The sequence below is a fragment of the Balearica regulorum genome, chromosome 3 (assembly GCF_011004875.1).
Source record: "Balearica regulorum gibbericeps isolate bBalReg1 chromosome 3, bBalReg1.pri, whole genome shotgun sequence".
NCBI lineage: Eukaryota > Metazoa > Chordata > Aves > Gruiformes > Gruidae > Balearica > Balearica regulorum.
In genome coordinates this window covers 28219978-28245412 of record NC_046186.1, presented here as the reverse complement: position 1 = coordinate 28245412, position 25435 = coordinate 28219978, and the positions used below count along the sequence as shown (strand labels likewise).

The 25435-nt window shown below is 37.1% G+C and overlaps 1 protein-coding gene across 1 annotated transcript in view; it reads right to left on the bottom strand.

The window, feature by feature from the left end:
- PRIM2 (DNA primase subunit 2) overlaps positions 1-25435 on the bottom strand; it is a 119731-nt gene that overhangs the window by 90077 nt on the left and 4219 nt on the right. Inside the window, exons 4-6 of the mRNA XM_075747397.1 lie at positions 22188-22308; positions 3058-3150; positions 2084-2221 (exon numbers count right to left, since the gene is read on the bottom strand). Coding sequence (XP_075603512.1) covers positions 2084-2221; positions 3058-3150; positions 22188-22308 — 352 coding nt within the window. The remainder of the gene's footprint in view (positions 1-2083; positions 2222-3057; positions 3151-22187; positions 22309-25435) is intronic.

Sequence of the window (25435 nt, the reverse complement as noted above, 5' to 3'; positions counted from 1 at the left end):
TTCTCCATTGATTTCTCTTTTGCAGCAGACACATACAAACATCCATGTGCTACAAAAGCAGTACCAAGCTATAGTAAACCAGCTGTACTTGCAAAACTTAAGCCCAGACCAAACAGTATTTCAACAACTACTTTTCACAAACAATACTGGAGTATAACTTCTTCTGAAACGTGCGTCTTCGCTCCAAATAAGACTGAGGGAAAAAAGGGTACTTTGCTAAAGACTATCCTCCCAATTTGTATGTTGTGGAAAAGAAACTGTTACCATCTTTAAATCTGAAAAAGATTCCTTATGTACAATCCTTTCTATAAAAGTGTATTCTTATACTTTCACTGAAATGTAATTGATGACTATAGTTTTGTTCCAGTGAGAACTACACTAATTATCCAGCTACCAAGTGTAACACTCCAGTTATGGTATGTTTGGTGTAACAGAATAACATTAGATTGACCTCTGTAACACATGCTGGATTTTTTACCTTCATTTCCAAAAGACTCAATTTAATAATATTCCTAGTATCTCTTAGTAGTGCACTGTGCTGGCTAAAATTAGCTGAAACAGCTTATTAAATGTGGTTTTGCAAACTAAACTAGTAATCAAAATCCCACAACTTTAATCAGAAGCTTTGGAATAGTCAGAAATCACTAATCATCTTTTATTCCTTACTCTTAAAGTACGGTGAACTTGAATAAACAAAACATATGTATTAAACTAAAAACTAATGCAAATCTGAAATACTGCAGTAACTTAAAACATAGTTCTATAAAATTTCTAAGCTGTGATTACAGAGGATAACATAAAGAAGTGCTTCTTTACTATAAAGCAGCTATTGGTTTTAACAAAGTAATCTGGGTTAAATGAATTCTACACAAGATAGTGTGTGCTCATAAGAAAAAGTTGCAGATTTTTCTGCCAAAAGAAAAGTCAGGTAGCCTACTCATTACAGTTCCTACTGTTTTTCAGATTTCTCCTCAGCTACTCAGACAACAGGCAAATTCCAGAAGTCCATGAAACTCCTCAAAAGTATTTGGAATAGATGCAGATAAGCTGTGTACTTAGCCACATTTCTATAGAACACATTCATTGTTTTTAAATTCCCCACAAGTGTTACCAGCTATCAGCAAGAACATTATGCATCAACTAGAGACATCCTTCAGTTGAAGTTGTATTAAAAGAGTTCTCATAGAAATGTTCACATAAGAGTGTCGTCATTGTCACTGCATATTAAATAATACCACAGACTCCAGTTACATTCAAAATTAACAAATTAGAAAATTAGCATATTGGCAGCTTCTTAAAGAAGCACATCTTTACTTCACACTGTTTACTAAACACTCATGGCCAACCTTGATATTAATGTGACATAGCAATACAAGGCTTTGAAAACATTTTTAAAAAGTAATCCAAACTGCCTTCGTGTTATTAAATGCCGTATTTTCTAGGACTCAAATTCTGTGCATTATACATGATCACCAACTTTTAAATCTTGTGAAGAGTCTAATATTGTAAAACTAGCAATTCTTACATTGATCGCCAGATTGCTAACAGAAGAGCATTCACATACAGTATTTACCATAGGTGTCCAAACTAGATTTGATACCTCAAACATTCATACAATGAATACACTATTTTTGCCTGACAAGTTCTGACTTATCCTCATTTCAGTTCTCACTAACAAAAGAAAAAAAGAAAAAAACCCACCAACAAATCACTATTTTACTTGTTTCAACAAAAAAGTGTTGCAAAAAGTTGTGAGAGAAAAGATTGATACAAAGAGAATGCACAGTTGTCTGTATGGGCCTAACATTTTGAATGTCACATTACTCTCTCTGAGGGGAACAATTTTAAAATCCTCTAGGAGAAATTTCTTTACAATGCACACCACATGCTAAATTTCATTTAAAATTAATGAACTCTCAGCTCATAATGAACTGTTTTTTAGCGCTGTCAGCACGTTTGATAGGGTTTCTGGTATTCTCCAGATGGAAGCAGATAAATTTAAAAATCCAAAAGGCTACTGTCCAAGAGTGTCACTAAACAACACAACAAAAGTTGTAAAGTTGTCAGACTTTATCAGACTTACCGCCAGTGCTTTAGATAACTTTGTTCTATAGCTATTCAAAACAATCGCATCCATCTCCTTCAGTGGCACATACGCAAAGCCGTCTTTAATAAACACTCTTCTGGCTCTAAATAGATCCACAGCATCTGCAAGTCCAACCTGAGAAAGAAGAAAAATCCACCCTGTAGAATAGCAAAATAATGCAGTAATAATGTTTACAACCCTAAGATTCAAGATGGATCAGTAAAGCTTTTAAGTCATTCTCTGTCTTTTAACAAAGCTCTATCCAGGCAAAACCCAAAGATTTTGAAATTAAATGTTGACTTTGGAATAGCTGATCATTATTTTGGTGGGAAAATATTGTTTACTTATAGGAAATCACACAACTAGGCAAAATAAGCTACTCTAAAGTTTCATCTATGATTATTAGCCCAACTATGTAGCTTTGCATCAGTTACTCATTTGATATTTGAAAATGAACTTCTGTTGGCCTCCTGTTTCAGACATCTTGAAATATTTGATTCGTGTAAGCTACATATAAAAGGTCTTGGAAACAGATCTGGAACCCAACTAACTTTGTTCCAAAGAGGAATCAGTGGGCTACATTAAATACTTCTTTCCTCTCCCTTGCTCTCTTGCAAAAAGAATTTCAGACTGATACAAATCAGACCAAAGTCCAACTGTTCCAGCAACAGATGTTTGAGAATGTCTCCATCCTGAACGGTACGTCAGCCAGGCAAGTTAAGTCATTTGTCTGGGAAATGTTAAAACTTAAGACAGTTTTAACTTAAGACGAGGCACAGCAGAAGAGAACAGAAGACATTAATGGTAGTTTAAAGCTCCCTTCATTCTCCCAGTCTCTCACTCTAGCCTTATACTACCATGAAGAAGAGGAACTCTCATTTACATTATTAAGTAAACTTAAAATTACTAACTCCAAGTTTAAATGAAAGAGAATGAACGTAAGTCTGTGGAACTTACCCATTTCTACTTACCTTATAGAACATTTGGTCTTTCATTTTATTATTAAAGCCAGGGGTTGATGAACACAGGTCATTTGCCAATTCATTTTTCAGGTCTTCACTAATCTAAAATTAAGAGCTTGTTTTAAAACTACTGAAATACTTCAAAATAAGGCTTTTTTTTTTTAATTCATGTGAGCTAAAAGATTACTTAATATGTAAATATATCATCACTTTAGTTGACAAGGGAAAAAGAATGATTACATATTCAGCAGGTGATCACTAATAATTAACTAAGCATAAACCAGCAAAACACTAGTGGTCAATAGTGTTAAGTAACATTCCTTCTGAAGCAGTAGTGTAGATTTTAAAATATAATAGTAATTTTAAACGTTAATGCAAGAACTATAAAAACATGCTTTTTAAAAATCAAGCTCTTCAAAATAAAACATGACAATCCCTGCTCATATCTAGATTTATTGCATGCATTAAAGCAAAGCATGATGACTCACTGGCAATTAGTAAGGACTTAAACAACTTTGTTAGATTTTTAATAAAAACATCCATTTCAGTTCATTTTTAAGTCCAGACTTTTAAAAAAATGACATATCATCTTGTATTCATGGATTTCTCACTTTTTTTTTTTCCCTCTCTGAGGAGCAACAACAATGAGATATTTACTGTTCTCTAAATGTTAGTGCTTTCACAGTTCTTAAAACAGGTAAGTTAGGCAGCACTATTCTAATTTATCTTAAGGTATTTCTAGCTTGAAAAATCATGGACAATGTTACATTTCCTAATATAAAAACTTAAATACTAAATACACATGAATATATATATATTATGCTTTTCAAGTACTCGATAATGTACGTTTTGGGTAGCACCAAACAGCAGAAAAGCCACACTTAAAATTAGCATATTTTAATTATTTTACTATTCAGTAGAGCATTATTTTGTTCAACAGAAAACAATTAACAACAACATTTGAAATCAAATTGTTTTGCTTTAATTCATTATTAAGCTCAGGCTTTAAAACCTAAAAAAAAAAAAAATAAATCATAAATAATCCACCCTGATAAAACAAATCAGACACTGGTAATCCAACAATTATACCTAGTAAATTAACTACATGCAAGAACACTCTTAAAATATTTACACAATATGTTCTTGATAAGTTATTCCAGAAATAGTCTTTACCTGGAAGAGATTAAATGTTAAGGAACACAGAATACCTTCCCAAAACATAGATGGACACAGATGCCACCCAAGTCTAACACTTTGTGTGACACTGCTATACAGACACTGGACATGTCCTCCAATATCTATGGAGAGGTGATATAAGGCTGCAGTCAAAGGAGCTTTTAGAGACAAGTCAGGAACCAAGCCAAGACTATCACATGCAAGAGATACCAAGAGTCCAAACGCAAAATAAAAAAGGCACTCGGTGTCCTTCCTCTCCATGAAAAGGGATGTGATAAGCAGTTCAGTTTCTTCAGTGAATGGAGCAGAATAATTTGTTGACTAACACTTCTTCGCAGTAAAATGGACATTTAAACAAGATTTTTTTTCCTTCTTCTCAGCTGAAAAACTGAGAAAATGAAACAAAACAAAACACTGTCCTTGGAAGTCATAGGAAGGACCTTTTAATTTCAAACTTGGAGAAGTAGCTCAGCAAATCTATGAAAGTGATTTGATAGATGCATATGAAATGGCCAAGGCAGCAATGTCTAAAGGCTTATGGTTACCCTGTCCGCGTCTTGATGTAATCTGTAGTACTCTCTCAGGAAAATCAGCTTTAAAAAAAATAATAATAAAGCTGCCAGCAAGGCAGAAGAATGTAACTTTCAAGACAGAGAACACAGTAGCATTATATTTCTGCATGTGAAAACCTAATGCTCCAGGGAAAAACAGCCTGTAAGGAAATGATTTTTTCTTTAACAAAGTAGCTGTATCAAAACAGTTAAATGTGTTTGTGTAAATGATACAAGAAAATACATCCTATAAAATACCCTCACAATTTTATTTTTGTTAGTCTTTGAAAGATTCCCGCTTTTCAAACGTGACAACCTGGAACTATATACAAATTTCACACCGCGCTACCAAAACCCTGCTACTCTTTCCAGATGATATATTTCTTGTTTAAGAATAAATCTAAGTCACTACATAAGCCTGCAATCTTGTTTTTCACCTTGTATAGACCAAAGTTTTACTTTAATTCCAGAACACTGACTTCCATTTTTCAAATGTAACTGGTTTATGCTTTCTTATTAGAAATTGCTTAAGAGAGCCCAGTCTACCATGTCATTCCAAACCCTCGGTGAAACTGCCTTCTAATAAAAACAGTACAACATATCGTACAGCTATAGTGGTTACAATTGCATCTTTTCTTCTAAGGTACCTCACTAAGAAAAGTCAAGCTGAACCAAGCACATGGGGTTTTTTTTACAGAAAGCCATTAAAACAGCCCAGTGACTGTTCTACAGGCAGGCTTGCAGGTTGGGGGGAGAACGAGACAGGGGGAAAGGCAAGGATTCCTTGTTTATTTGTTTCTTAAAAATTAATTTGCTCATTTTAATCAATAAAACCATCTTATTCAGTCTTACATTTAATTTCAAGGTTTCTTTTATCTTAATATACACTTAAAATAATTATACTGACTCCGAACTTCACAAGCTGTCCAGATCCTTCTTTATTGGTAATCTGACCATATCAATCTTGTAAAGATGTAAAGTCACAGTGATTTTATATTTTCTTGCATCATCCTAGCAAAAAAAAAAAAAAAAAAAAAAACACAACACTGTTGGGGTAAAAATGGTCCTGGTGAAACCTCCAGAAAAACAGGTTAATGGGCCATGACTAAAGATTTGGATAAGTTTGTGGAAAGTGTTACAAAAAATACAGTTTCATCAGAAATTGTATTTTTTAAACAAATGCAAATATTATTGCAAATCAATACTTATCATATAAATAAATAATACTTATAAAGCTGTTAAATAACTTGCTTACAGCCTCAAGTATCTTATAGGTTATGCAGCCCTACAAACACTCTGTTTCTTGCCTTTTCACCAAATTCCCATTGCTTTCATGTTTTCAACTAACAGACAGTGCGGAATAAGAAACAAGGATATCCCTAGCACCTAACTAAAGCTGGCAGATGACTCCAGAATGTATTTAAAAATAAAACTTGCTTCCCTAAAGACCAGAACATTAAAAATAACCTTGCATTGACATTAAGGATTTCACCATTTCCACATAAAATTGTGTAAAATTGATTGAAGATGCAATGGAATGAAAATAAGCTCCTAATAGTCTAAACTCAGATTCAAGCTTTCAGCTAGGTCATGTCTGTACTCTGTATAGGGAACATCACGAGCCATGTATCTCAATTTTTCTTGGTTCATGCAAGCTGGAAAAGCTTTTTTTTTTTAAATTTTAGTAAGAACACTACAGTTTGTACATTTAATAATTTCATCCTAAAATGGCACCTGCAAGAACACATTCCGGTAATCATTTAAAAATTAGACACAATTAAATACAGCTTTTAGGATTCTAATCAAGATCAGAAAGATAGACAGACTACTTAACTTTTGACAGCACTCAATGGTGTTTGCCAGATAAAACAATGTGATGTACAAAAGACTAAAAAATCAACAGGATTCTTCTGAGGGTATCATCTGGTGCTTATCTGACCCTCCACACCAAACTGGTTCAACTCACCCCACAGAAAACAATCTGCTAGTTCTGCCTTGTTTGTTCTTGCCAGTTTAATAAACTGAAACTGCTTATCACCAAGTCAGTCTTTGCTTTGCACAAGTAAAGAACAGTAACAGCAGGAAAAGGATCTTCCCTTTTCAGTGACAGTGGGTCTCATATTGTAGCTTGAAACAATTCAACACTTCATCATAATTTTTTGAGACTTTGAAAAATTAGAAAAATCAAGGAATAAAAAGGGAAGGCATGAGGGGAAAGGAAGGAAGGATTGGGACAAGTTGTATTATTTCTAGTTTTCTTGCCTTCTATGTGCAGTTTATTCATTGATTTTAATCACAGAATTGTCCAGGAAACACAAAGAAACATAAATTTAGATTAAAATATGAATAATTTAATATGTAAGGCTTGGTTAAACAAACACTGGCAATGAGGCAGTCCAAAAACTTCAAAATAAATTTGATATCCTCACTCTGTTTTAATGAAGAGACAAAGATGCATGCACACATTATACTACTATATATGCACAACAATTTTGCTGTTTCTAAGTCTCTCAGTGAGGAACAAGAATTTAATGCACAAGTCCGTTTCCAAGACTTAGCTTCAGGTATTTCCACGGACACGCTACTGGTGTCCTTAGAAAGTGAAGTTTTTAAAATGTGCTTTTAGCCACTGAGCAGCTGGTACTCAAGTGGCAAAACACCCTTCTCAAAAAAAGATGGCGCCACTCTCTCAATACTGCGCTATACTGCAATTTTAAGTATCCAACAGATTAATCATGTCCTTGTCAATCTTCTCCATTGCCACACAGCACAGTACAAACCGAGCTTGAACTAGTATGCGAAAGTATTAACCTAGATACGATTAAATTTAAGAACGTAAATTTAAAGTGTATTCAGCTGGTTAATGAATACTAGCTTGATTAGGAAAGGGCATCACTCCCAGATGTCCTACCAATTAAGAGCGTGAAGAGTCTTAAATAAAACATTCCAGAGGCTCATAAGTCTGTTGTTCACAAATCTCATGACAGTGTTTCTTAAGAGATATCAATTCTGTTTTGGCCAGCCACAAACAAATTAAGAAAATGGTATTTGCCATGGTACTACAACTTACTACGTTAGCTCAAGTTCAGGTTGCTGGCACCCCTAAAAACATAAAGGGCTGCACTTGGAATTATTATGTATTCTTCTCCATTGACTGAAATGTTGTTTGGGCTTTTTTTAAAGTCAGGAGTGGGAATGGACAGGACATTTCATGGATCTTCCTCAACTAGGCAGCTAACTCATGGTTACCATAATCACAGAGAAACTCAGTGACACAGGCCCAGTTTCCTACATTCCTGACAAACATTTCCCTACATCCATGAAAAGGAAAGCTGAACAAAAGCAATTACTACAGATTACTCTAGAAACATCACCACAAACATATTAGAGTCACACTTGACTGAAGAGCTAACAGAAGATCCTTATGAGAAATAAGGCAATGAGTTTTCTTCCATTTACAAATCAGGATGCTAGCATCAGACTGAATTTTACAGAAACTTGTTAACAAATGTTTCTCTAGATTCAATCACAGGATTAGCAGGAAAGAGTATTTCAGTGTTTACAGACCATTTTACAAAGCTTACACCCAAAACAGCAGCTAGTAAATTCTACTTGCAGTGTAATTACATCCTGTGCAAACTATCCTATCAGCTTTTATGCTGCTGTATGAAGGCACAATATAAACATTTCCAAAGTTACTTCATTCACTGCTATGTGAAAAATAAATTCATTTTGGAAACATTCCTAACCTCAACCACTACAAAAGAACTTAATACCTTGATTATCCAAAGAATTTATTTTCTTCTTGAATACTATATGAATATAATTTTTAAAAATACACTATTGATTTCCCAATTTTCTCTTCCCTTATGTCCCAAAAGAATGTCTAAAATATTTATAGAAAAAAAGAGAGAATACCTGATGACACCATTCTCCTTGTCTATACTAAGTTTCTTTCAGGAATCCAAGATTACCAATTGCTAAGAACTAAGGAACTACAGGGATCAGGTTAGGACTTCCTGTTCTTTCATCATTTCCAAGCCATCAAATAAATGGCAGTCAAGTGTCCCCTGGTCAACCACTGAGTGCCAGAGCACACTATCACACAAGCTGTTGCTCCTATCATAAGCTGAAGAACATTGTGTAGAAGACATCCACTCTCCACTGCATTTCTGGAACAGCTGCCATTTCACATGACTTTAGAAATCCAGGGTTACAGCAGCACATCTGCCTCAGGATTCAGACTGTATTGCAAATACTGGCTGTTTTTTTTCAGCTAGATTAGGCAGAAGAATGTTTTTATTCATCATCTCATTTTTATTGCAGCCTTTATTGCAATTATTACTTCAAAGCACGTAACCTTTTCAAAGCAGGAAGAGAACGTACTTCAAACCAGAAAAAGCGTGTATGGTACCCGGTACAGGATTCGACCTTAGAGAGGACTTTAACGGTCCTATTTAACTCAAACAATGAATTGCACAAGGCTATTTAGTAGAATCATAGTGCTCTAGTGCACTAAAGAGGGCATAAGTAACTGTACAGTTTGTGGCTTAGTTTGACTTTAGTTTCACAAGTCAATTTTAAGCAATAAAAGCTACCTTCTAAGGGTCCATTTAGATTGCTGCAGATAATCAGCATCTGTTTCTAATCAAACAGAGATGATTACCAAATTAAAACTTTTAATTAGCATTTTGCATCATTTACAAACTGTTGTGCATTATGTTTATGAAGGTGAAAAGGGACATCCCCAGTAGCTATATATTCTTCAATCACATTTATCACTTAATTCCACAATTTTATAGAACATCACCAACACCATATGTGCAAATAAATACATGCAACTAGAATTACTGCAGCAGAATACTAGTTTTCTCCATGACTAATAACAAAGTCATGCTTACAGTTCAAGTATCCATTAGAGAAGGGTAAATAAAAGACTCCTCCCCATCCATCCTGCCAGTCTACAAAAAAATGGCAAGTGCACGTTCTCCCGTCCTTCCAGCCAACACTTCTCCTTCTTAGATTTATGAGACGTGTTTATACTCTCCTGTGAATCAAGCTTTATTTAAAACGTCTATAAGAGAATACTACAATTCAGTTTCAGCCTAAATGTTTTAATCAAACCTCACCACATCTACCCATCCCTCACAATGTTAGCTCACTAGAACACTCTGGTTGCTTTGCAATCAATCCAATTATTTTGGATTGCAACCAGTTAGTAATACTGCAAACTAATGTCTTTTGTAAAGCAAACAGACCTGCTAGTTGGCCTACCAAATCCTCAGGCTGCAGTTCAATGACCTAAAGAATACTACCTACTGGTTGAACTGGATTCCCACGCTGCTGCTACTTCTGAGGAAAGAGGTCTCCCTAGGATTTTCCTTCCCCTAACACGTAACTACAGTCAACTACAAGAGGTAGCCATAAACCTAGATATCAATGGGTTGTTTTTTCTTTATCTGGAACAAAAAACCCCAATTTTAAAAACGGAACAGTCAATTCTGCAACAAAGCTGCCACTTGTTTTCAATTAAATCTATCCTCTGAAATGTGAATGATTAAACTGAGAAATTTATTACTTCCTTTGAAATTAAGTACTTTAAAAAACGTAACAGGTTACTTTCATCCTAAAGTGCTAACGGTATACGTGTTTCATTGTCTTAATAAAGTCTAGCATTTAACAAAAAAACAACCAAAAACTACTCCTAAACCTTTCCACATACAATTTTGTTCCTATTATGACTTTAAGCAGGGAGCTAAGTGACAGAATACATATTTTTAGCTTACTTTGGCAATAAGACACTATTTCCCACTTAGACATGCATCACTTCTGACCTGTGCTGCAACCTGTAAGACAAGCATCGTTGGTTTTCAAGCAAAGGGACAAATGTAAGATTCAAGTAGCAGGAAACTGAACTAAAATTCAGAACAATTTCCTTCACAAATGCAAATTGCAGCCTACTTGGACATAGTTACTGTTTTAGCTTGGCATGAGTTTCCACACAGTAAAATCAGGCTTTAGACAGTTTCCACTTTTAAGCCTTTTTCCCCATCCTGTTTGGGAAAGGAATATTATTCAATGCTTCTGAAATGCCAAGCCATAAACCCAATCAGAAGAGTATTTTGGTTTATACACCTGGTACCAAAACAGATGATTAGAGTCATGGCCTTTTAGTAGCTAGACACAGTATTGAGTATTTTCTTTCATCTACATCTGTCCTTATTAAGGACACAAACTAGTCCCAATTCTCACTAATCCAAATCTGACTTTAGGATCTTCTGTACCCAAAAGGCAGTCATAAAACATTTTTTTCAAGAAGCTAAACTACAAATATTTATACAACTACCCCACTACTGAGATAAATGCTTTTGAAGAAAGCATAATAGTGATATCAGAAAGTCTCTCATAGCCGTGCTCTGATCATAAAAATGGAAATTAAAGAAGTTTAATTTCTGCTGCTTGAAGCTGCTAAAAAAGTACTTCAATCACAACATCAAAGAAGAGCTACTGTGGAAAAAAAAAAAAAAAACCTCCACTAATGCATTTTGCTCTTTCCTTTTATTTTGCAATTCTTATTCTTCCCTCTGAAAAGCTGGCAGATGCATTACAGAGCGTTAGCTCCCCCAGCTGACTATTCCCATCTGCTGTTCCTTCCCCATTACTGTGATCCAAACATTTTATTAAATAATGTGCTTTATAACAGCATTAAAAAAAAAGATGGTTAATTTTGCAACAACTGGCAGTTACCCAAAAATAAGGCATCTAACCTCAAAGTTATTAAAAAAAGTTATAATATTTTTTAAATTTCAAGAGGCAAAGAAGTTCTAAGATAACTTCAACAGGATCTTTTATGCTCTGTGGAGAGGAAACAGCAGCACAGAAAGATGTATTCAAGAAGAAATATACCACACTTTGAAGTTTATTTCTTCCGCACACTGCAGAAAGATAGCACAGCACAGAAGCATTGCAGGGAATCTAAATTTAATTATACATCATCCTTATACCACAGATAAAGATATGATAATAACTATTAATTTTCGTTTCTTGTGGAAGCAACAAAGGGGAATTATGTCTATTTCAAGGAATGAACAGTCTGAAGATAAGATGAAGTAAAGGTCAGAAGAAGTCAGAACAATCAAGATAATGACCGAACATCACTGAAAAATAAATTTAAGATAAAACTTTACATTCCATTCCACTCCACATTTCAGTATATGAAGTTAAACTCCTGGAAAGGTACAGCAACAAATCAAAGCATCTGATAGCACTTAGGAAAAAACAAAGGAGACAAGTAATAGCCCAAGTGGATCTGTCAAAAAAACAAATTGTGTTAAACCACCCTCACCGCCTTTATGACAGCGCAACAGACTTCAGGGATAAGGAAAAAAGCAGGTGCCGTATCGTGTCAAAAATCTTTAAAGTCGTTCTCGTAAGAGACTTTTCATGAGCAAATGACCAAACAGGTCTACTGAATCTCCTGTAACCTGGGTGTAAAATGAATTGGAAAAGCCACGCATGGAAGAATTTAACTCCAAAATAGGAAGTATTAAGCCAAGTTCTGTGATTATCTAATTTTAAACTAAAACTTAATATTTTACTTACTAGCTTATACATTAAAATAGAAGCAGATTACATATTTAAGTACCATGAGGCTGGGGACACTGCAAGGGATCAGACAAGAAAATCTGGTCTAAAAATGAAGGCTGTATTTTAGCAGGGAGTTTGCAAGGTTCTACATATGAGCCAGTTCTGTACGAACAGGAAGAGCTGACTAACCAGGAGCGCTGAGAAAAGCGGTTGTGAGACCTCCCCAAGCCCAGCTTGGGAGTTGCAATATCATGTTATTGAGGGGGGGGAAAATGCAAATAAAATGTAAATTTAATCTCCATATCATCTTAGAATTGGTAATGGTTAAGCTGGAATATTCTGACCAGCTGACACTGCACTTAAAAAAAAGATGTCCCATTAAAAAACAGCAAAGGACATCCACAGAAATGACAAATCATCACACACAGAGAAAGGCTAAAAGAAGAAACAACAAGAAAGCAGAATTAGAGTAACCTTATATGTAGAAGGCAAATAAAAGAGGAAGGGAAAAAAACCCCAAAACTCACTTCTCAATTAGTGGATAGAACAAGAAGTAATAAACTTACATTCCTGGAAGGTAGAGTTAGGTTTGACATTAGGAAAAAAAAAAGTTATAAGGAAGGTAAAGCAGCAGAACAATGACCACCACTGTGAGACAAGAATGTACAAGTGCCAGGGACTTTGCAAGCAAAACTGTGAAGTTTTCCTGCACAATGCAAATGAAAAAACTGTCATCTTCAAAGTGCTATTGAAAGAGTCACAGACAAAAAGAGAAATACGCAGTATTTTGAAAGCAACCACAGAACATTCTGGTCCACATGAACAGAGAAGAGACCTTTAAACAGCCCCCAGAGAGAGACAAAGTCTGACTGGTTAAGATGAACAAGTTTCATGGCAAGTTTTCACAAGAACCAAGTAGGAAAGAACCGGAAGTTCACTGTGTCTAAGTCAACGCAAGATATATCACAGATCTACAGAGAACTTCAGCTGCAGATGGTAAAAGGACAGATCTTTCATTTGATGTCTAAGAACAAATGATAGGTCTTGGACAGTTAAAATTGTCCAAGAGGCTGAAACTCTCAGGTTGAGGGTTTGGAAGGAGATACCTCTGACAGTGCCAAGTAGTAAGTGGTGTTCTGAGGAAAAGCACAGCTTTGCTACAGTAAACATAAGCTAGGAGAGCATCCAAGAGAGAAAGCAGGGAAGACAAAAAACAAATTAAAGCCAAGATGTAGTAGCAAAAAAGCATTTTTAAATATCAGGTAAGGGTTGAGACCATAATAACACTGATACACACATCCATGAAAAAGAAGAAAATTTGAAGAACCGAATGCTATTGCCCTCACCACAGAAACAGAATGGGTACGTTAAAATAATAAAAATATTCACAGCCATACACAATGAGAGAAGAGGAGCATGACTGAGTAGATTAGAAAATAGTTTCAATAGAGGAAGAAAAAGTTGTAGCCAAGAAACACCAGAAGGACTTGAAGTTAGGACAAAGAAAAAGCAAGCATTAAAAATGCTAAATGCATTTAATTTAGTGATGAAGTATTGAATATAATATTGGCAGGAGAGCTCATTACTTGAAGACAGACAGTAAATTTTCTTCCAAATTTAAATCCTGTCAAAAGAAAGATTATGAACAGCTTAAGTGCATTATCAGTTTCACTGAAGCAGACTATGGCATGGAAGAATCCCCCAGAATTTAAGAGCAAAATTAGGCATTGCTTCCACTGAGATTTGTACACAGGCAGTAGGAATGCAAGATGCTGAAATGAGTAAGTTACTGGGGTTACTTTGTGAGTGGAGGAGGACGACTTGACTGATTTGAGAAACAAGAGAGAACAGCAAAATGAGTACGGCAGACCTATTACAAGAATTAGAAGTTAAAGGCCCCAGAATATGTGGCAGTTGTCTAAAAATTAGATATGTGACAGTTCCTATATGAAAAGTTCTATGAAAAGACAATTAAGAGGCAAGTTCTGTTCACTGTTATTTTAGGGAACAGAAGGATTGAGCAACAGCTGAGGAAAAAGTCAAATTCATGGAAAGAAGAAAGCACTAATAATTACAGAAATTAACATGTAAGTTAAATTCACAAGGAATGACTTCTGCTGATAAGAGTTTCCTTTTAAGAAAACATTACTCCAAATACTAATTTACAGCAACCAGTATGCTAGTTGCTAATCCAGGGGACTCCATTTCTACCTCTTGAGCAAAGTGAAAATACCAGTACAACCACGTAACTTTTAACCCAATTTCTCCTTTAATGCTACAAAGCACAAGTTGGTATATATTAGAAGAAAAAAAAAAAGTGTAAATAAAACTCCAAAGACAATACTCTCACCACTTTTCCAAAATATCTTAAAACAACTGCTGAAAGAAGCAGAATGTATTAGAGGTGCCTATTAATATTTCAGAAGCATGCAAAAATCGAGCCTAACGTCTAGGAGTTACTGTGCAATATGACGTACACAGACACAACCTTGAAGGGCAAGAAAAAGATAAAGCAACATACAGAGTGAAGGAAAGAATAAATTTACTCTATTTTCATGGCTTCAGGTTATCATCATCATCATGATTAATATCTTCCCCAATGTTAGGTCCTGTAAGACCAAATACATGAACAATAGGAAACTCAACACCTTAATTCAGGAATTTCTAGGAACACCAATGACCCAGATATCCTGCAGTCTTCCTCAAACTTACAGACGCATTGAAAGCTTTGCAATAACAACTTGTGGCAGTTGCCATAAACATTCTCATTATGTCAAAAAGGCTATCAGAACGTCAAATCGATAAACTAGGCTTTATCTCACACTGAAGGTCTAAAAGCACTACTGTAACAAAAGAAGTCTAAGTATGGTCATTTCTCAAGGGCTTCTGATATGGGCATGCATAACCAGCTACAAGAAAAAAGGGAAAAGGACAAGTGAAAAGGTTGGGGTAGGAAGAGGGGGACGAACGAGGGGGTGCATGCATAGCAGGACATGTGGAAAACCCCACAGACAACCAACCTCACTGATAAAGTTACATGACAAAATGGGACTTGGGCATAATGTCAGCTAACTCCAAACAGGCCTTGTATCACAATCTGGCAGAAATAAAATCAAGCACTCCTAATTTAAACAAAGGAAAACATCAGATGCACACAGCTTGTGGCAAGAAAGAAGAACATCTTTCTAGTTAAAACTCAAGTGTCACTTACCTGTAAAACCATTTACTTTACATAATTCCTTCATATGCTGAAGAACTTAATATATTATTAAAATATTTTCTTCAATGACTATATTTAAAATAGTCACTATATTTGCCTTTAAATATCTTTAAAAAAAAAACCCCTATGTTAGTGGCTTTTACTGCCAGAAACTGTCAGGCATCATTGTTGTAATTACTCATTTATAGTAAGATTTTAATGCTTTAATCTCCTAAATTAATGTAAATCTCAACTGCACACCTGTGTTTGCATATTCTCTTTGATGGGCTCTGTCACCTTAAATGTCAGCATTTACTTCTTTTGAGTGCTGCTTAAGGATTTCCTGTGCTCCCTATGTGACTGACTTTGCACACAGACTATTTAATGTGCCTTGAAAGCTGAAAATTACATGCCATACATAAAAAGCTTCAGTATTTATCTGGATGATGACAGCACTGTCCCTTAAAAACCTTTTTTCTTTTTTTTTAAGTACATAAAGTATAGAATAGTCTGAAAACATTCTGAAATACCTTCAGAACCATTCCGTGATCTGCTATTCTGACAGAAAACCATTCAACATATCAGGGGGAAATATTCTTGAAGTATAGACTAAAAACAAGCAAGCTCTAAAAACAGGGAACAGATTAGTAAGTATTTCTTGTTCACTAAAAAGAAAGATACAATCTTCTTCTCGTACTGAATGCCCCATATTAAAGTGTCAAGAAAGGCAATGTAGCACTCCTTTCAGGATGTGGTGGGTTGACCCTGGCTGGGGGCCAGGTGCCCACCAGAGCCGCTCTATCACTCCCCTCCTTCATTAGACAGGGGAGAAAAAGTACAACGAAAAGCTTGTGGGTCGAGATAAGGACAGGGAGAGATCACTCACTAATTATCGTCACGAGCAAAACAGACCGAACTTAGAGAGGGAATTCATCTAATTTATTACTAAGCAAAACAGAGTAGAGGAATGAGAAATAAAATCAAATCTTAAAAACACCTCCCCCCACCCCTCCCATCTTCCCGGGCTCAACTTCACTCCCGGCTTCAACCTCCACCCCCCCTCAGCGGCACAGGGGGACGGGGAATGGGGGTTACGGTCAGTTCATCACACGGTGTTTCTGCCGCTTCTTCATCCTCAGGGGGAGGACTCCTCTCATCGTTCCCCTGCTCCAGCATGGGGTCCCTCTCACAGGAGACAGTCCTTCACGAACTGCTCCAGCGTGGGTCTCTCCCAAGGGGTGCAGACCTTCAGGAGCAAACTGCTCCAGCGTGGGGACCCCATGGGGTCACAAGTCCTGCCAGCAAACCTGCTCTGGCGTGGGCTCCTCTCTCCATGCGCCCACAAGTCCTGCCAGGAGCTTGCTCCAGCGTGGGCTTCCCACGGGCCACAGCCTCCTTCAGGTGTCTCCACCTGCTCCAGCGTGGGGTCCTCCATGGGCTCCAGGTGGAATCTCTACACCCTTCATCCTCCCTCCATGGGCTGCAGGGGGACAGCCTGCTTCACCATGGTCTTCACCACGGGCTGCAGGGGGATCTTGCTCCGGCGCCTGGAGCACCTTCTCCCCCTCCTTCTTCACTGACCTTGGTGTCTGCAGATGTTCTCACATCTTCTCACTCCTCTCTCTGGCTGCAAAAGCTCTCTCTAACTCTTTTTCTCCTTCTTAAATATGTTATCCCAGAGGCGCTGATTGGCTTGGCCTTGGCCAGCTGTGGGTCCGTCTTGGGAGCCGGCTGGCATTGGCTCTATCAGACACAGGGGAAGCTTCTAGCAGCTTCTCACAGAAGCCACCCCTGTAGCCCCCCTGCTACCAAAACCTTGCCACGCAAACCCAACACACAGGACAAGGAAACATCAAAACCAAGGAAACTGACACATCTGTACATGTGCAAAGGCTGACAAACCACATAACACTAATTTTATTAACTTAATGTGACCAGGTGAAAAAGGAGTGAGTCATGGATCCATGCGTGGTGTTTTTGTTTTGTTTTTTAAAAAAACTAAACTTAGTTTTGAGGCAAGAGTATTTCTGTCAAACAGCAAGACATGCATTAACTAGTCTGTTGCAGTCTCTTCTCCCTCTAAATTTGATGGACACTTCACAGCAAGCCATTTATGAACCATCACATAAAAAGTCAGATAGATACGATTACAGAATGAGGTCCAGAAATTAAAGCGTCAAATAAGGATAAAAATAAGCTTTACTGAACAAGAGAACTGCTGAATTACAGAATAGAAATGTTCAGCAAATGTTCCTTTACATCCAAGGCTCTAAACTGAACAACTCGATCCTTTTTGCAAGACAGCAGGATCTTAACTAACATGAAGCAAATGCTATTCAAATTGCCATTTTCCCAAGGAACAGGTTACATCAAGAGAAATATCCCACAACTGGCTATCAATTAGATGACACTCCTTCAAGAAAATTACATTTTAAATGAGCTAGTAAATATTTCTAATAATACTTTGATAAAAATATTACTTTCTAAGAGTTGTTGTTGTAAAAGTGTCATGTAACAAATTCTGCTCCCAGGCCAAGCCTAATCACTCCCAAGTCAAGACTAACCCCTCTCAGGAAAACACATGGAAGGGACTTCTACCAACTAACGTATCAAATAATCTACCAAATAATGAGTGGGTGGGTGTGTGTAGAAAATAATTTCTGTTTGCCCCCAAAAGTTCTAACTACTGTCAAAGGTAAAGTTCAAAAGTTAAATTTCTTTAGTGTCCTTCCAATTAGTGGAAAGGAGGCTATACTGTAAACATCACTTTTGACACCATGGTTCAACTACAACTTATTTTCTGAGGAAACACAGGGTAAATCCCGAATTAAGTTCTCAATACAGTAATTTTGAGGTGGAAGTATTCATGAAAGGTGTACAAATTATTTTGTTAAGATAGAAATCATCTTCAAAATAGAATGTTTTAATTTTTAAAAAGATATCAAAAAGATACATCTGAAAAACTTTAAAAGTATCTGAAGAGCATAAATCTTAAATAATTTGTTTTCTAATGCAATACCAACAGCTTTAAAGCTATTTAGTTTAAAGCTGTTGGTATTGCATTAGAAAGTAAATGACTGCATTAGAAATTAAATAACGGAAATGAACTAATTAAGACAGCTACTCCCAGATACCACAAAGTACATTAGCCTGTATTATTTTTGTACTATTTGCAAGCAAAATAGCACTTCATTAAAACACCTTCTTCTGCAAAAAAAAAAAAGTTATGGTTTTGTATTCTGATTAAGAGCTGAACACTCATTACACTACACAGAATGCTTTAACCAAAAGGAATAAATAAAATAGTTCTGCTCCTGATCCAAAGTGTGGCCAAAATCAAAAGCTGAAGCATGTTAATGCTGGAGATGTTGAATAATTCCTCTCAGAAGTTGAGGCCATTGAGTTTTTCAAACTGAGAAGAGTAAAATTCCTCATCAGTCTCTATTCTTGGGCACAACCCAAGTGAGTGACCTGACAACCTCTTCTTATCCAACCTAACATATCCATGCTTAAAGAAAAGGAAAACACCACTGCCATTTATGTAACTTTTTACCCTCTACAATTTACAAGCAACTAGAAGAATATCAGTTGTCAATGGCCCCAGTAGGATATCAATCTCAGTCACAGTCGAACATCTACACTGGAGTAAAATAGAAGTGTAAATAATTAAAGATGTACAGAAGTTGCAATAAAGGAACCAAATGCGGCTGTCATTTCATACTATGGTAGTTACAATTAACAGCTCACCACCACCAAAAGAAAAGAAAAAAAAGAGTGAGAATGAGATCTATCATTCCTGTTTCCCCACTGTTATTCCTGCTTTCCTTCTACCCTCTACCTTCCTTGACATTTTATTCAATACCCTATGCTCTACCTCTTGCCCATGTCAGCATAAATTGGTAGGAGAATACAATCACTAATATTTCAGAGCAGTGTAAAATTTTGAGTACTGAACCAATGTTCCAGCACCAGTCCAGGCATCTTGCATACTTGCCAGAAAACAGGTTGGCCAAAGCTATTTCGTACAAGTGATTAAAATGCAATCTACCTGTTAGTAGTTCAAAAAAATGTCTCAAATATAAAGCCAAAGCAAACTTACCTTTTTTTTTTTTTCAGATAGCCCAGGTTCCAGAGGCTTCTCACAGAAATATTAAAGGTGGACTAATTCAATGCAGTGACAGCTTTGTAAAAACATTTCAAGGAAGAACTTACCTAAGCTTCAATTTTCATAATTTATACTAAATACAGAGAAGCTTATTTTCACAAACATTGTAAAAATTTTGAACAATCATAATCCTATGCATATACAAACACAAATTCATTATACTGAAGTCATCATCTTTGATCTGAATACTTTGAACAGTTTATAGCCTCCTTTTTACAAGTAAAGGGCATCTTTATAACCAGGCACAGCTCCCCAGAGCAAATATTTACACATTTTACAAACCCCTTCCCATGTATTTTGCTCCATTAGCAATATAAATGCCAGCAACAGGACATAAGAAATCCTATTAAAAAAGTGAAAACATTCATTTTCACTAAATTTCATTTCCATTTTTATTTTCAGAAAGTTCATGTTCTTTGATAAAAATTCTCTTTAATCATGAGATCAGAACTACTATCATTTCAAATTCTTTGCAGCTGACTGTCATAAAAAATTCTGAGTCTGGTATTTTTTTCTTCTGGTTGTCAACAACTTCATTCTGTCCAAAGAGTTGCTAAATAAGATCTTTGGCACTACAGTCTTTAAAGAAAATCTTAACAGCTGCTTAAATATTATCCCTGAGTGGGTCTGAAGACTTCTTGACTCTATAAAGCAATAATTGTCAGTCCATAATTCACAAAAACCTCAGGAATTAGTCTGCAAAGCTCTGCAAAAAAATTGTAAGAATACACATCTCGCTGTCCCATGCATGTAAGCAAACATGAAAAGGAGAGAAGTGACAGTTACTGAATTCTCAGTGTTTAGCTTCATTTTGTTGTTGCTGTAAATGAAGACAACTGTGACAAAACTGTACAAGACAATCCACTTATTCCCCCTCTCCACAAAAAAAGTTGACCAGTTCTGTTCTTAAATACTGAGAATCACTTCTTACAGTGGTTCTTAGAACTGTAAACTGGAGACATAGCTAGGCCAGACTACACCGAGGTCTGAACTTCAGCAGCTCTGACTTACCTCAGACTGCAATTCTCTAATGCAGAACCATAATCTAGGAAATGCAAGGCATCTGTCTTCTCTTTAAAGAAATTTCACTAACTTCCTTCAGATATCTTAAGCAATTAAAATCCAATAGAACTCCTATCAGTTCAGTAATACAGAGATTGCATTATAATATCAGAACTTATTTCCTTTTCCTGGAGATCATTCCCTTTTCTAACAGGTGGAACACAAAGTTTGATTTCCATCGTCACTGCTTTCACAATGACCTTATTTTTTAGTAGCCCCTACATAGCACCATAGAGTTTAGACCTATTTCAGATACATATGGAATTCCTTAGTAATATTCAAATACTTTATACATGATAGTGTAAGGAGAGATCAGCTTTGCTCGAAATTCCCACCAGGATTGGAAGGGGGAAAAACAGTAGAAGCAGGGAAGTAGATTTTCAATTAAATGATGCTTTGTTGCCTTAATAGGCGCAAGAACATAATACCTTCTTAATCATCTTGACATATTGAAGGCACATTCAATAGCACAGAACCAAGCCATACTCCTAGCTATTTCCAGCAACCTGTAAACATTAATTTATTCTCACAAGCCTGAATGCTGAAACTGTGACAGGACAATCAGACTGGGGAATAAGCAGCGGAAATACGGCTCCACTAACACACCGTTCCCTGAAAGGTCTGTTGAACCAAGGAATGGCATTTTCAATAGTCTCTCAGAGACCCAGGAAAGGCCACGAGTTACTGTTCAGCTAGACAATGTCATTCTCAACACTGCACAAGTCATCTTTCATCATCAACATGCAGTGCTGCCAGATCTTTCAATCCAGCAACATAGAAAGCATCAGTCAGTCACATATTTTAGAATATTTAAGTTCTTCTAATTAAGCAGTATTTTAAGAGGTTTTTTTGTACATTAATTTAACTTTACTCTGAGAGCTACAGGCAAAGCTGGAGCTTTCTAACAGAATAGTTCATAGCTGCAATGCAAAATTTTACTGAAATCACTAATGCAGAAACTGCAATAGACATGTTAACTCAGACAAATGAAGCAGTATATAACAGCAACAACTCTTCTGTAATATCCCTAAAGCATCTCGAAAGCAACAGTTGTTTGTCTACACAGATTTGGTATTTTTAAGGTTTTTCAAAAGTTGGTAAAGAACTAGAATGACATCGGGTTTTAACCTGCTTTTGTAATTACACATTTTTCAGTTAGGTGTTGGTTGACTGAAGCAGACTGAACTTCTCTTGTTGCAGCACAAAATTACATCACTTAATCCTCATTTCTGTGGCGTAACTATCCTCCAAGTTCCGAAGTTCTGTGTGGCTGTTTTTTAAAGCCACAAGTGCACTGTTTATTTTTTTAAACAGAAGTACTAAAACTATTTTAATGTGAATTTTAAAAAACATCAGGCACCATGTTATGTAACACAAATCCAGAAAGTAACATACTTACAGCTTCAAAAGATAGGTTAATATGTTCCAGGAATTTCTGCCTTAAAGCTTCAGTCAGTTCATGAAAGCGATACCGCAAGAGATCCATTTCTTGTTGAAGAAACCAACGCCTGAGGTCCTCGCTGCAAAGAAACAGTAATTAAAAATAAATTTTTTTCTGATTAAGCATTATCTCTTTCTTTATAAACTAGATGTCAAACCTAGTTAACATAGCAGTAAACGTAGCGCTGACTTTGACATGGGACCCACAAACTGAAGAGCTTGGAAGAGAAGGTAGGAAACCTTCAGGAAGGAGCACTCAATCAGTAAAGACTTTTGAAGAGAAAATACACAAACATGACTGCAGATGTTTTGGAAGAACAGAGGTAGTCCATCTCAACACTAAAAATTGCTCTGCAGGTATCAAAGTTGTTAGTCTCTTAAATGGTACTCAACATTTCTTACTTGTTTCACATAAGAATAACCAACTGCAGATAACATTCTCCTTGGGTATTTATAAGACAGGGGTTTTTTTCTTCACAATATTTCTTCATTGTACAATTAACATTACAGTTAATCTGATAAGGCAAATGCATTATGAAGCCTACTTCTTTTAATTCTCATTTTTGGGGTATCCTCCAGCTGAAGGCACACACACATACCTCAGATACTGTAACAACAGTACTCTATCCTAGGTAAAAATAACCTGGAAGCAGACAATGACAATCAACTTGAGTGAGGAACACAAATAGAACATCTAACACTTGACAAAAGAGCAAAAGGGGTTTTAGCAACCGAACAAGTAGGAGAATGAGTAAGAACACAGGGACAGGAATCAGTAGACAGCATAAAAGAAAAATGGAGTTATTTGTGTTTTTGTGGACAAAACCTCTCCTTGAAATACAGCTTTGAGAAAAGCAATTAGAATTCCAGATGGAAAGGCTCCATTAAGGTGCTTTGTAAAGTATAACCCTGGGTACAATTTCAGTGCTTGGGATGTATTAATAACCTGTGCAACTTAAAGTGGAAGTTAATGCTTTTATGATTGATCTTCTGCAGTTCTTCTGTATTCATCTCAGTAACAAAACCTTAGGATGTGGCAATTTTACTCTTTTCTTAATTCATCAGCTTTATACTGCATTTGTTTTCCTACACCAGAAAACAAAAAAAGCACAAAAGTATGTTTGAAAGTTCTCTGAACAGAAGAGAGAGTTTCACTGTCAGAGCAGAGGCAAGATTTACTTCTTCCATCTTAAGTAAAGTGAAGATTATGTTCCTGTGACTTTCAAGATTCCTCACAGCTAATCTGAGAAAGTGGAGAAACACGCAACAGACAGAAGCAGAAATGCATGGTCATGGCTGTGGTGGGTTGACCCTGGCTGGGGGCCAGGTGCCCACCAGAGCTGCTCTATCGCTCCCCTCCTTCATTAGACAGGGGAGAAAAAGTACAACGAAAAAAGCTTATGGGTCGAGATAAGGACAGGGAGAGATCATTCACTAATTATCGTCACGAGCAAAACAGACTGAATTTACAGAGGACATTCATCTAATTTATTACTAAGCCAAACAGAGTAGAGGAATGAGAAATAAAATCAAATCTTAAAACACCTCCCCCCACCCCTCCCATCTTCCCGGGCTCAACTTCACTCCCGGCTTCAACCTCCGACCCCCCTCAGCGGCACAGGGGGACGGGCAATGGGGGTTACGGTCAGTTCATCACACGGTGTTTCTGCCGCTTCTTCATCCTCAGGGGGAGGACTCCTCTCATCGCTCCCCTGCTGCAGCGTGGGGTCCCTCTCACAGGAGAAAGTCCTTCACAGACTTCTCCAACACGAGTTTCTCCCATGGGCTACAGTCCTTCACGAACTGCTCCAGCGTGGGTCTCTCCCATGGGGTGCAGACCTTCAGGAGCAAACTGCTCCAGCGTGGGTCCCCCACGGGGTCACAAGTCCTGCCAGCAAACCTGCTCTGGCGTGGGCTCCTCTCTCCACGGGGCCACAGGTCCTGCCAGGAGCTTGCTCCAGCGCGGGCTTCTCACAGGCCACAGCCTCCTTCAGGTGTCTCCACCTGCTCCAGCGTGGGGTCCTCCACGGGCTGCAGGTGGAATCGCTACACCCCCTCATCCTTCCTCCATGGGCTGCAGGGAGATCTCTGCTCTGGCGCCCGGAGCACCTCCTCCCCCTCCTTCTTCACTGACCTTGGTGTCTGCAGAGTTTCTCACATCTTCTCACTCCTCTCTCTGGTTGCAAAAACTCTAACTGTTTTTCTCTTTCTTAAATATGTTATCACAGAGGCGCTGATTGGCTTGGCCTTGGCCAGCGGCGGGTCCGTCTTGTAGCCGGCTGGCATTGGCTCTGTCAGACACAGGGGAAGCTTCTAGCAGCTTCTCACAGAAGCCACCCCTGTAGCCCCCCTGCTACCAAAGCCTTGCCACGCAAACCCAATACAATGGCCAACATGCAAATAAAATTCTCTTTAGAGCTGTGTTTACCATGAAAGTGAACAAATAAAGATTATTTTATTTCTGGTCTTTACAGATATAAGTGATATTACAAGAGGTGTGAAAGAAGGGTATGGATGACACTGTTCACTCCAGACTGTACATACCATATCTTAGCAACATTACGTGGGAAAAAGCTTTAACATCTTGTATTTCAGAAGACAGAAGGACAGTCAAGAGACGATGACTACATTACAAATTTAACTGACAAGAACGGTGGAGCTGGCCACTTCAGACCATGCAAAAAACAAACAAAAAAAAAAAAATCCAATTTATAAGTGAGGACTGATGCAAACTAGAAAAAAATAACCTGATGTAAACTTGTACCCCTGGGTGGCACTGTTGGCCAACTAGAAACTTAAAAAGACGGTGTCACAGGAAAACAAGCCTATAAACAACTGCCTGGCAGGCCACCGGGCACTGAATTCAAGCAAGTTTGCACTTATGTCTATTTAAGTATGCTTTTTCAAACACTCCTACCTTAATAGCTTCCATGAATTAACCTAATGATTTGTGCCAAGCTTATTTTTCTGACCTAATATGATAAAAACTTAGAGAACAGTATTCTATTTGCCTCTCAATTTTATCTTTGGAACATGCCAGTTTTAGAGCATGGAAATATCTCATCCCTGAAATAGCTGCTTTACAAGAGAGGATGAAGAATGCTGCGTACAGGGTCACCTCACAGTGCTTAAGATGCTATTTTCCATTTTATAAGTAGTCACTAAGTCCACTTCTGAAAAAAAAAAAAAAACACCCAACTTTAAGTA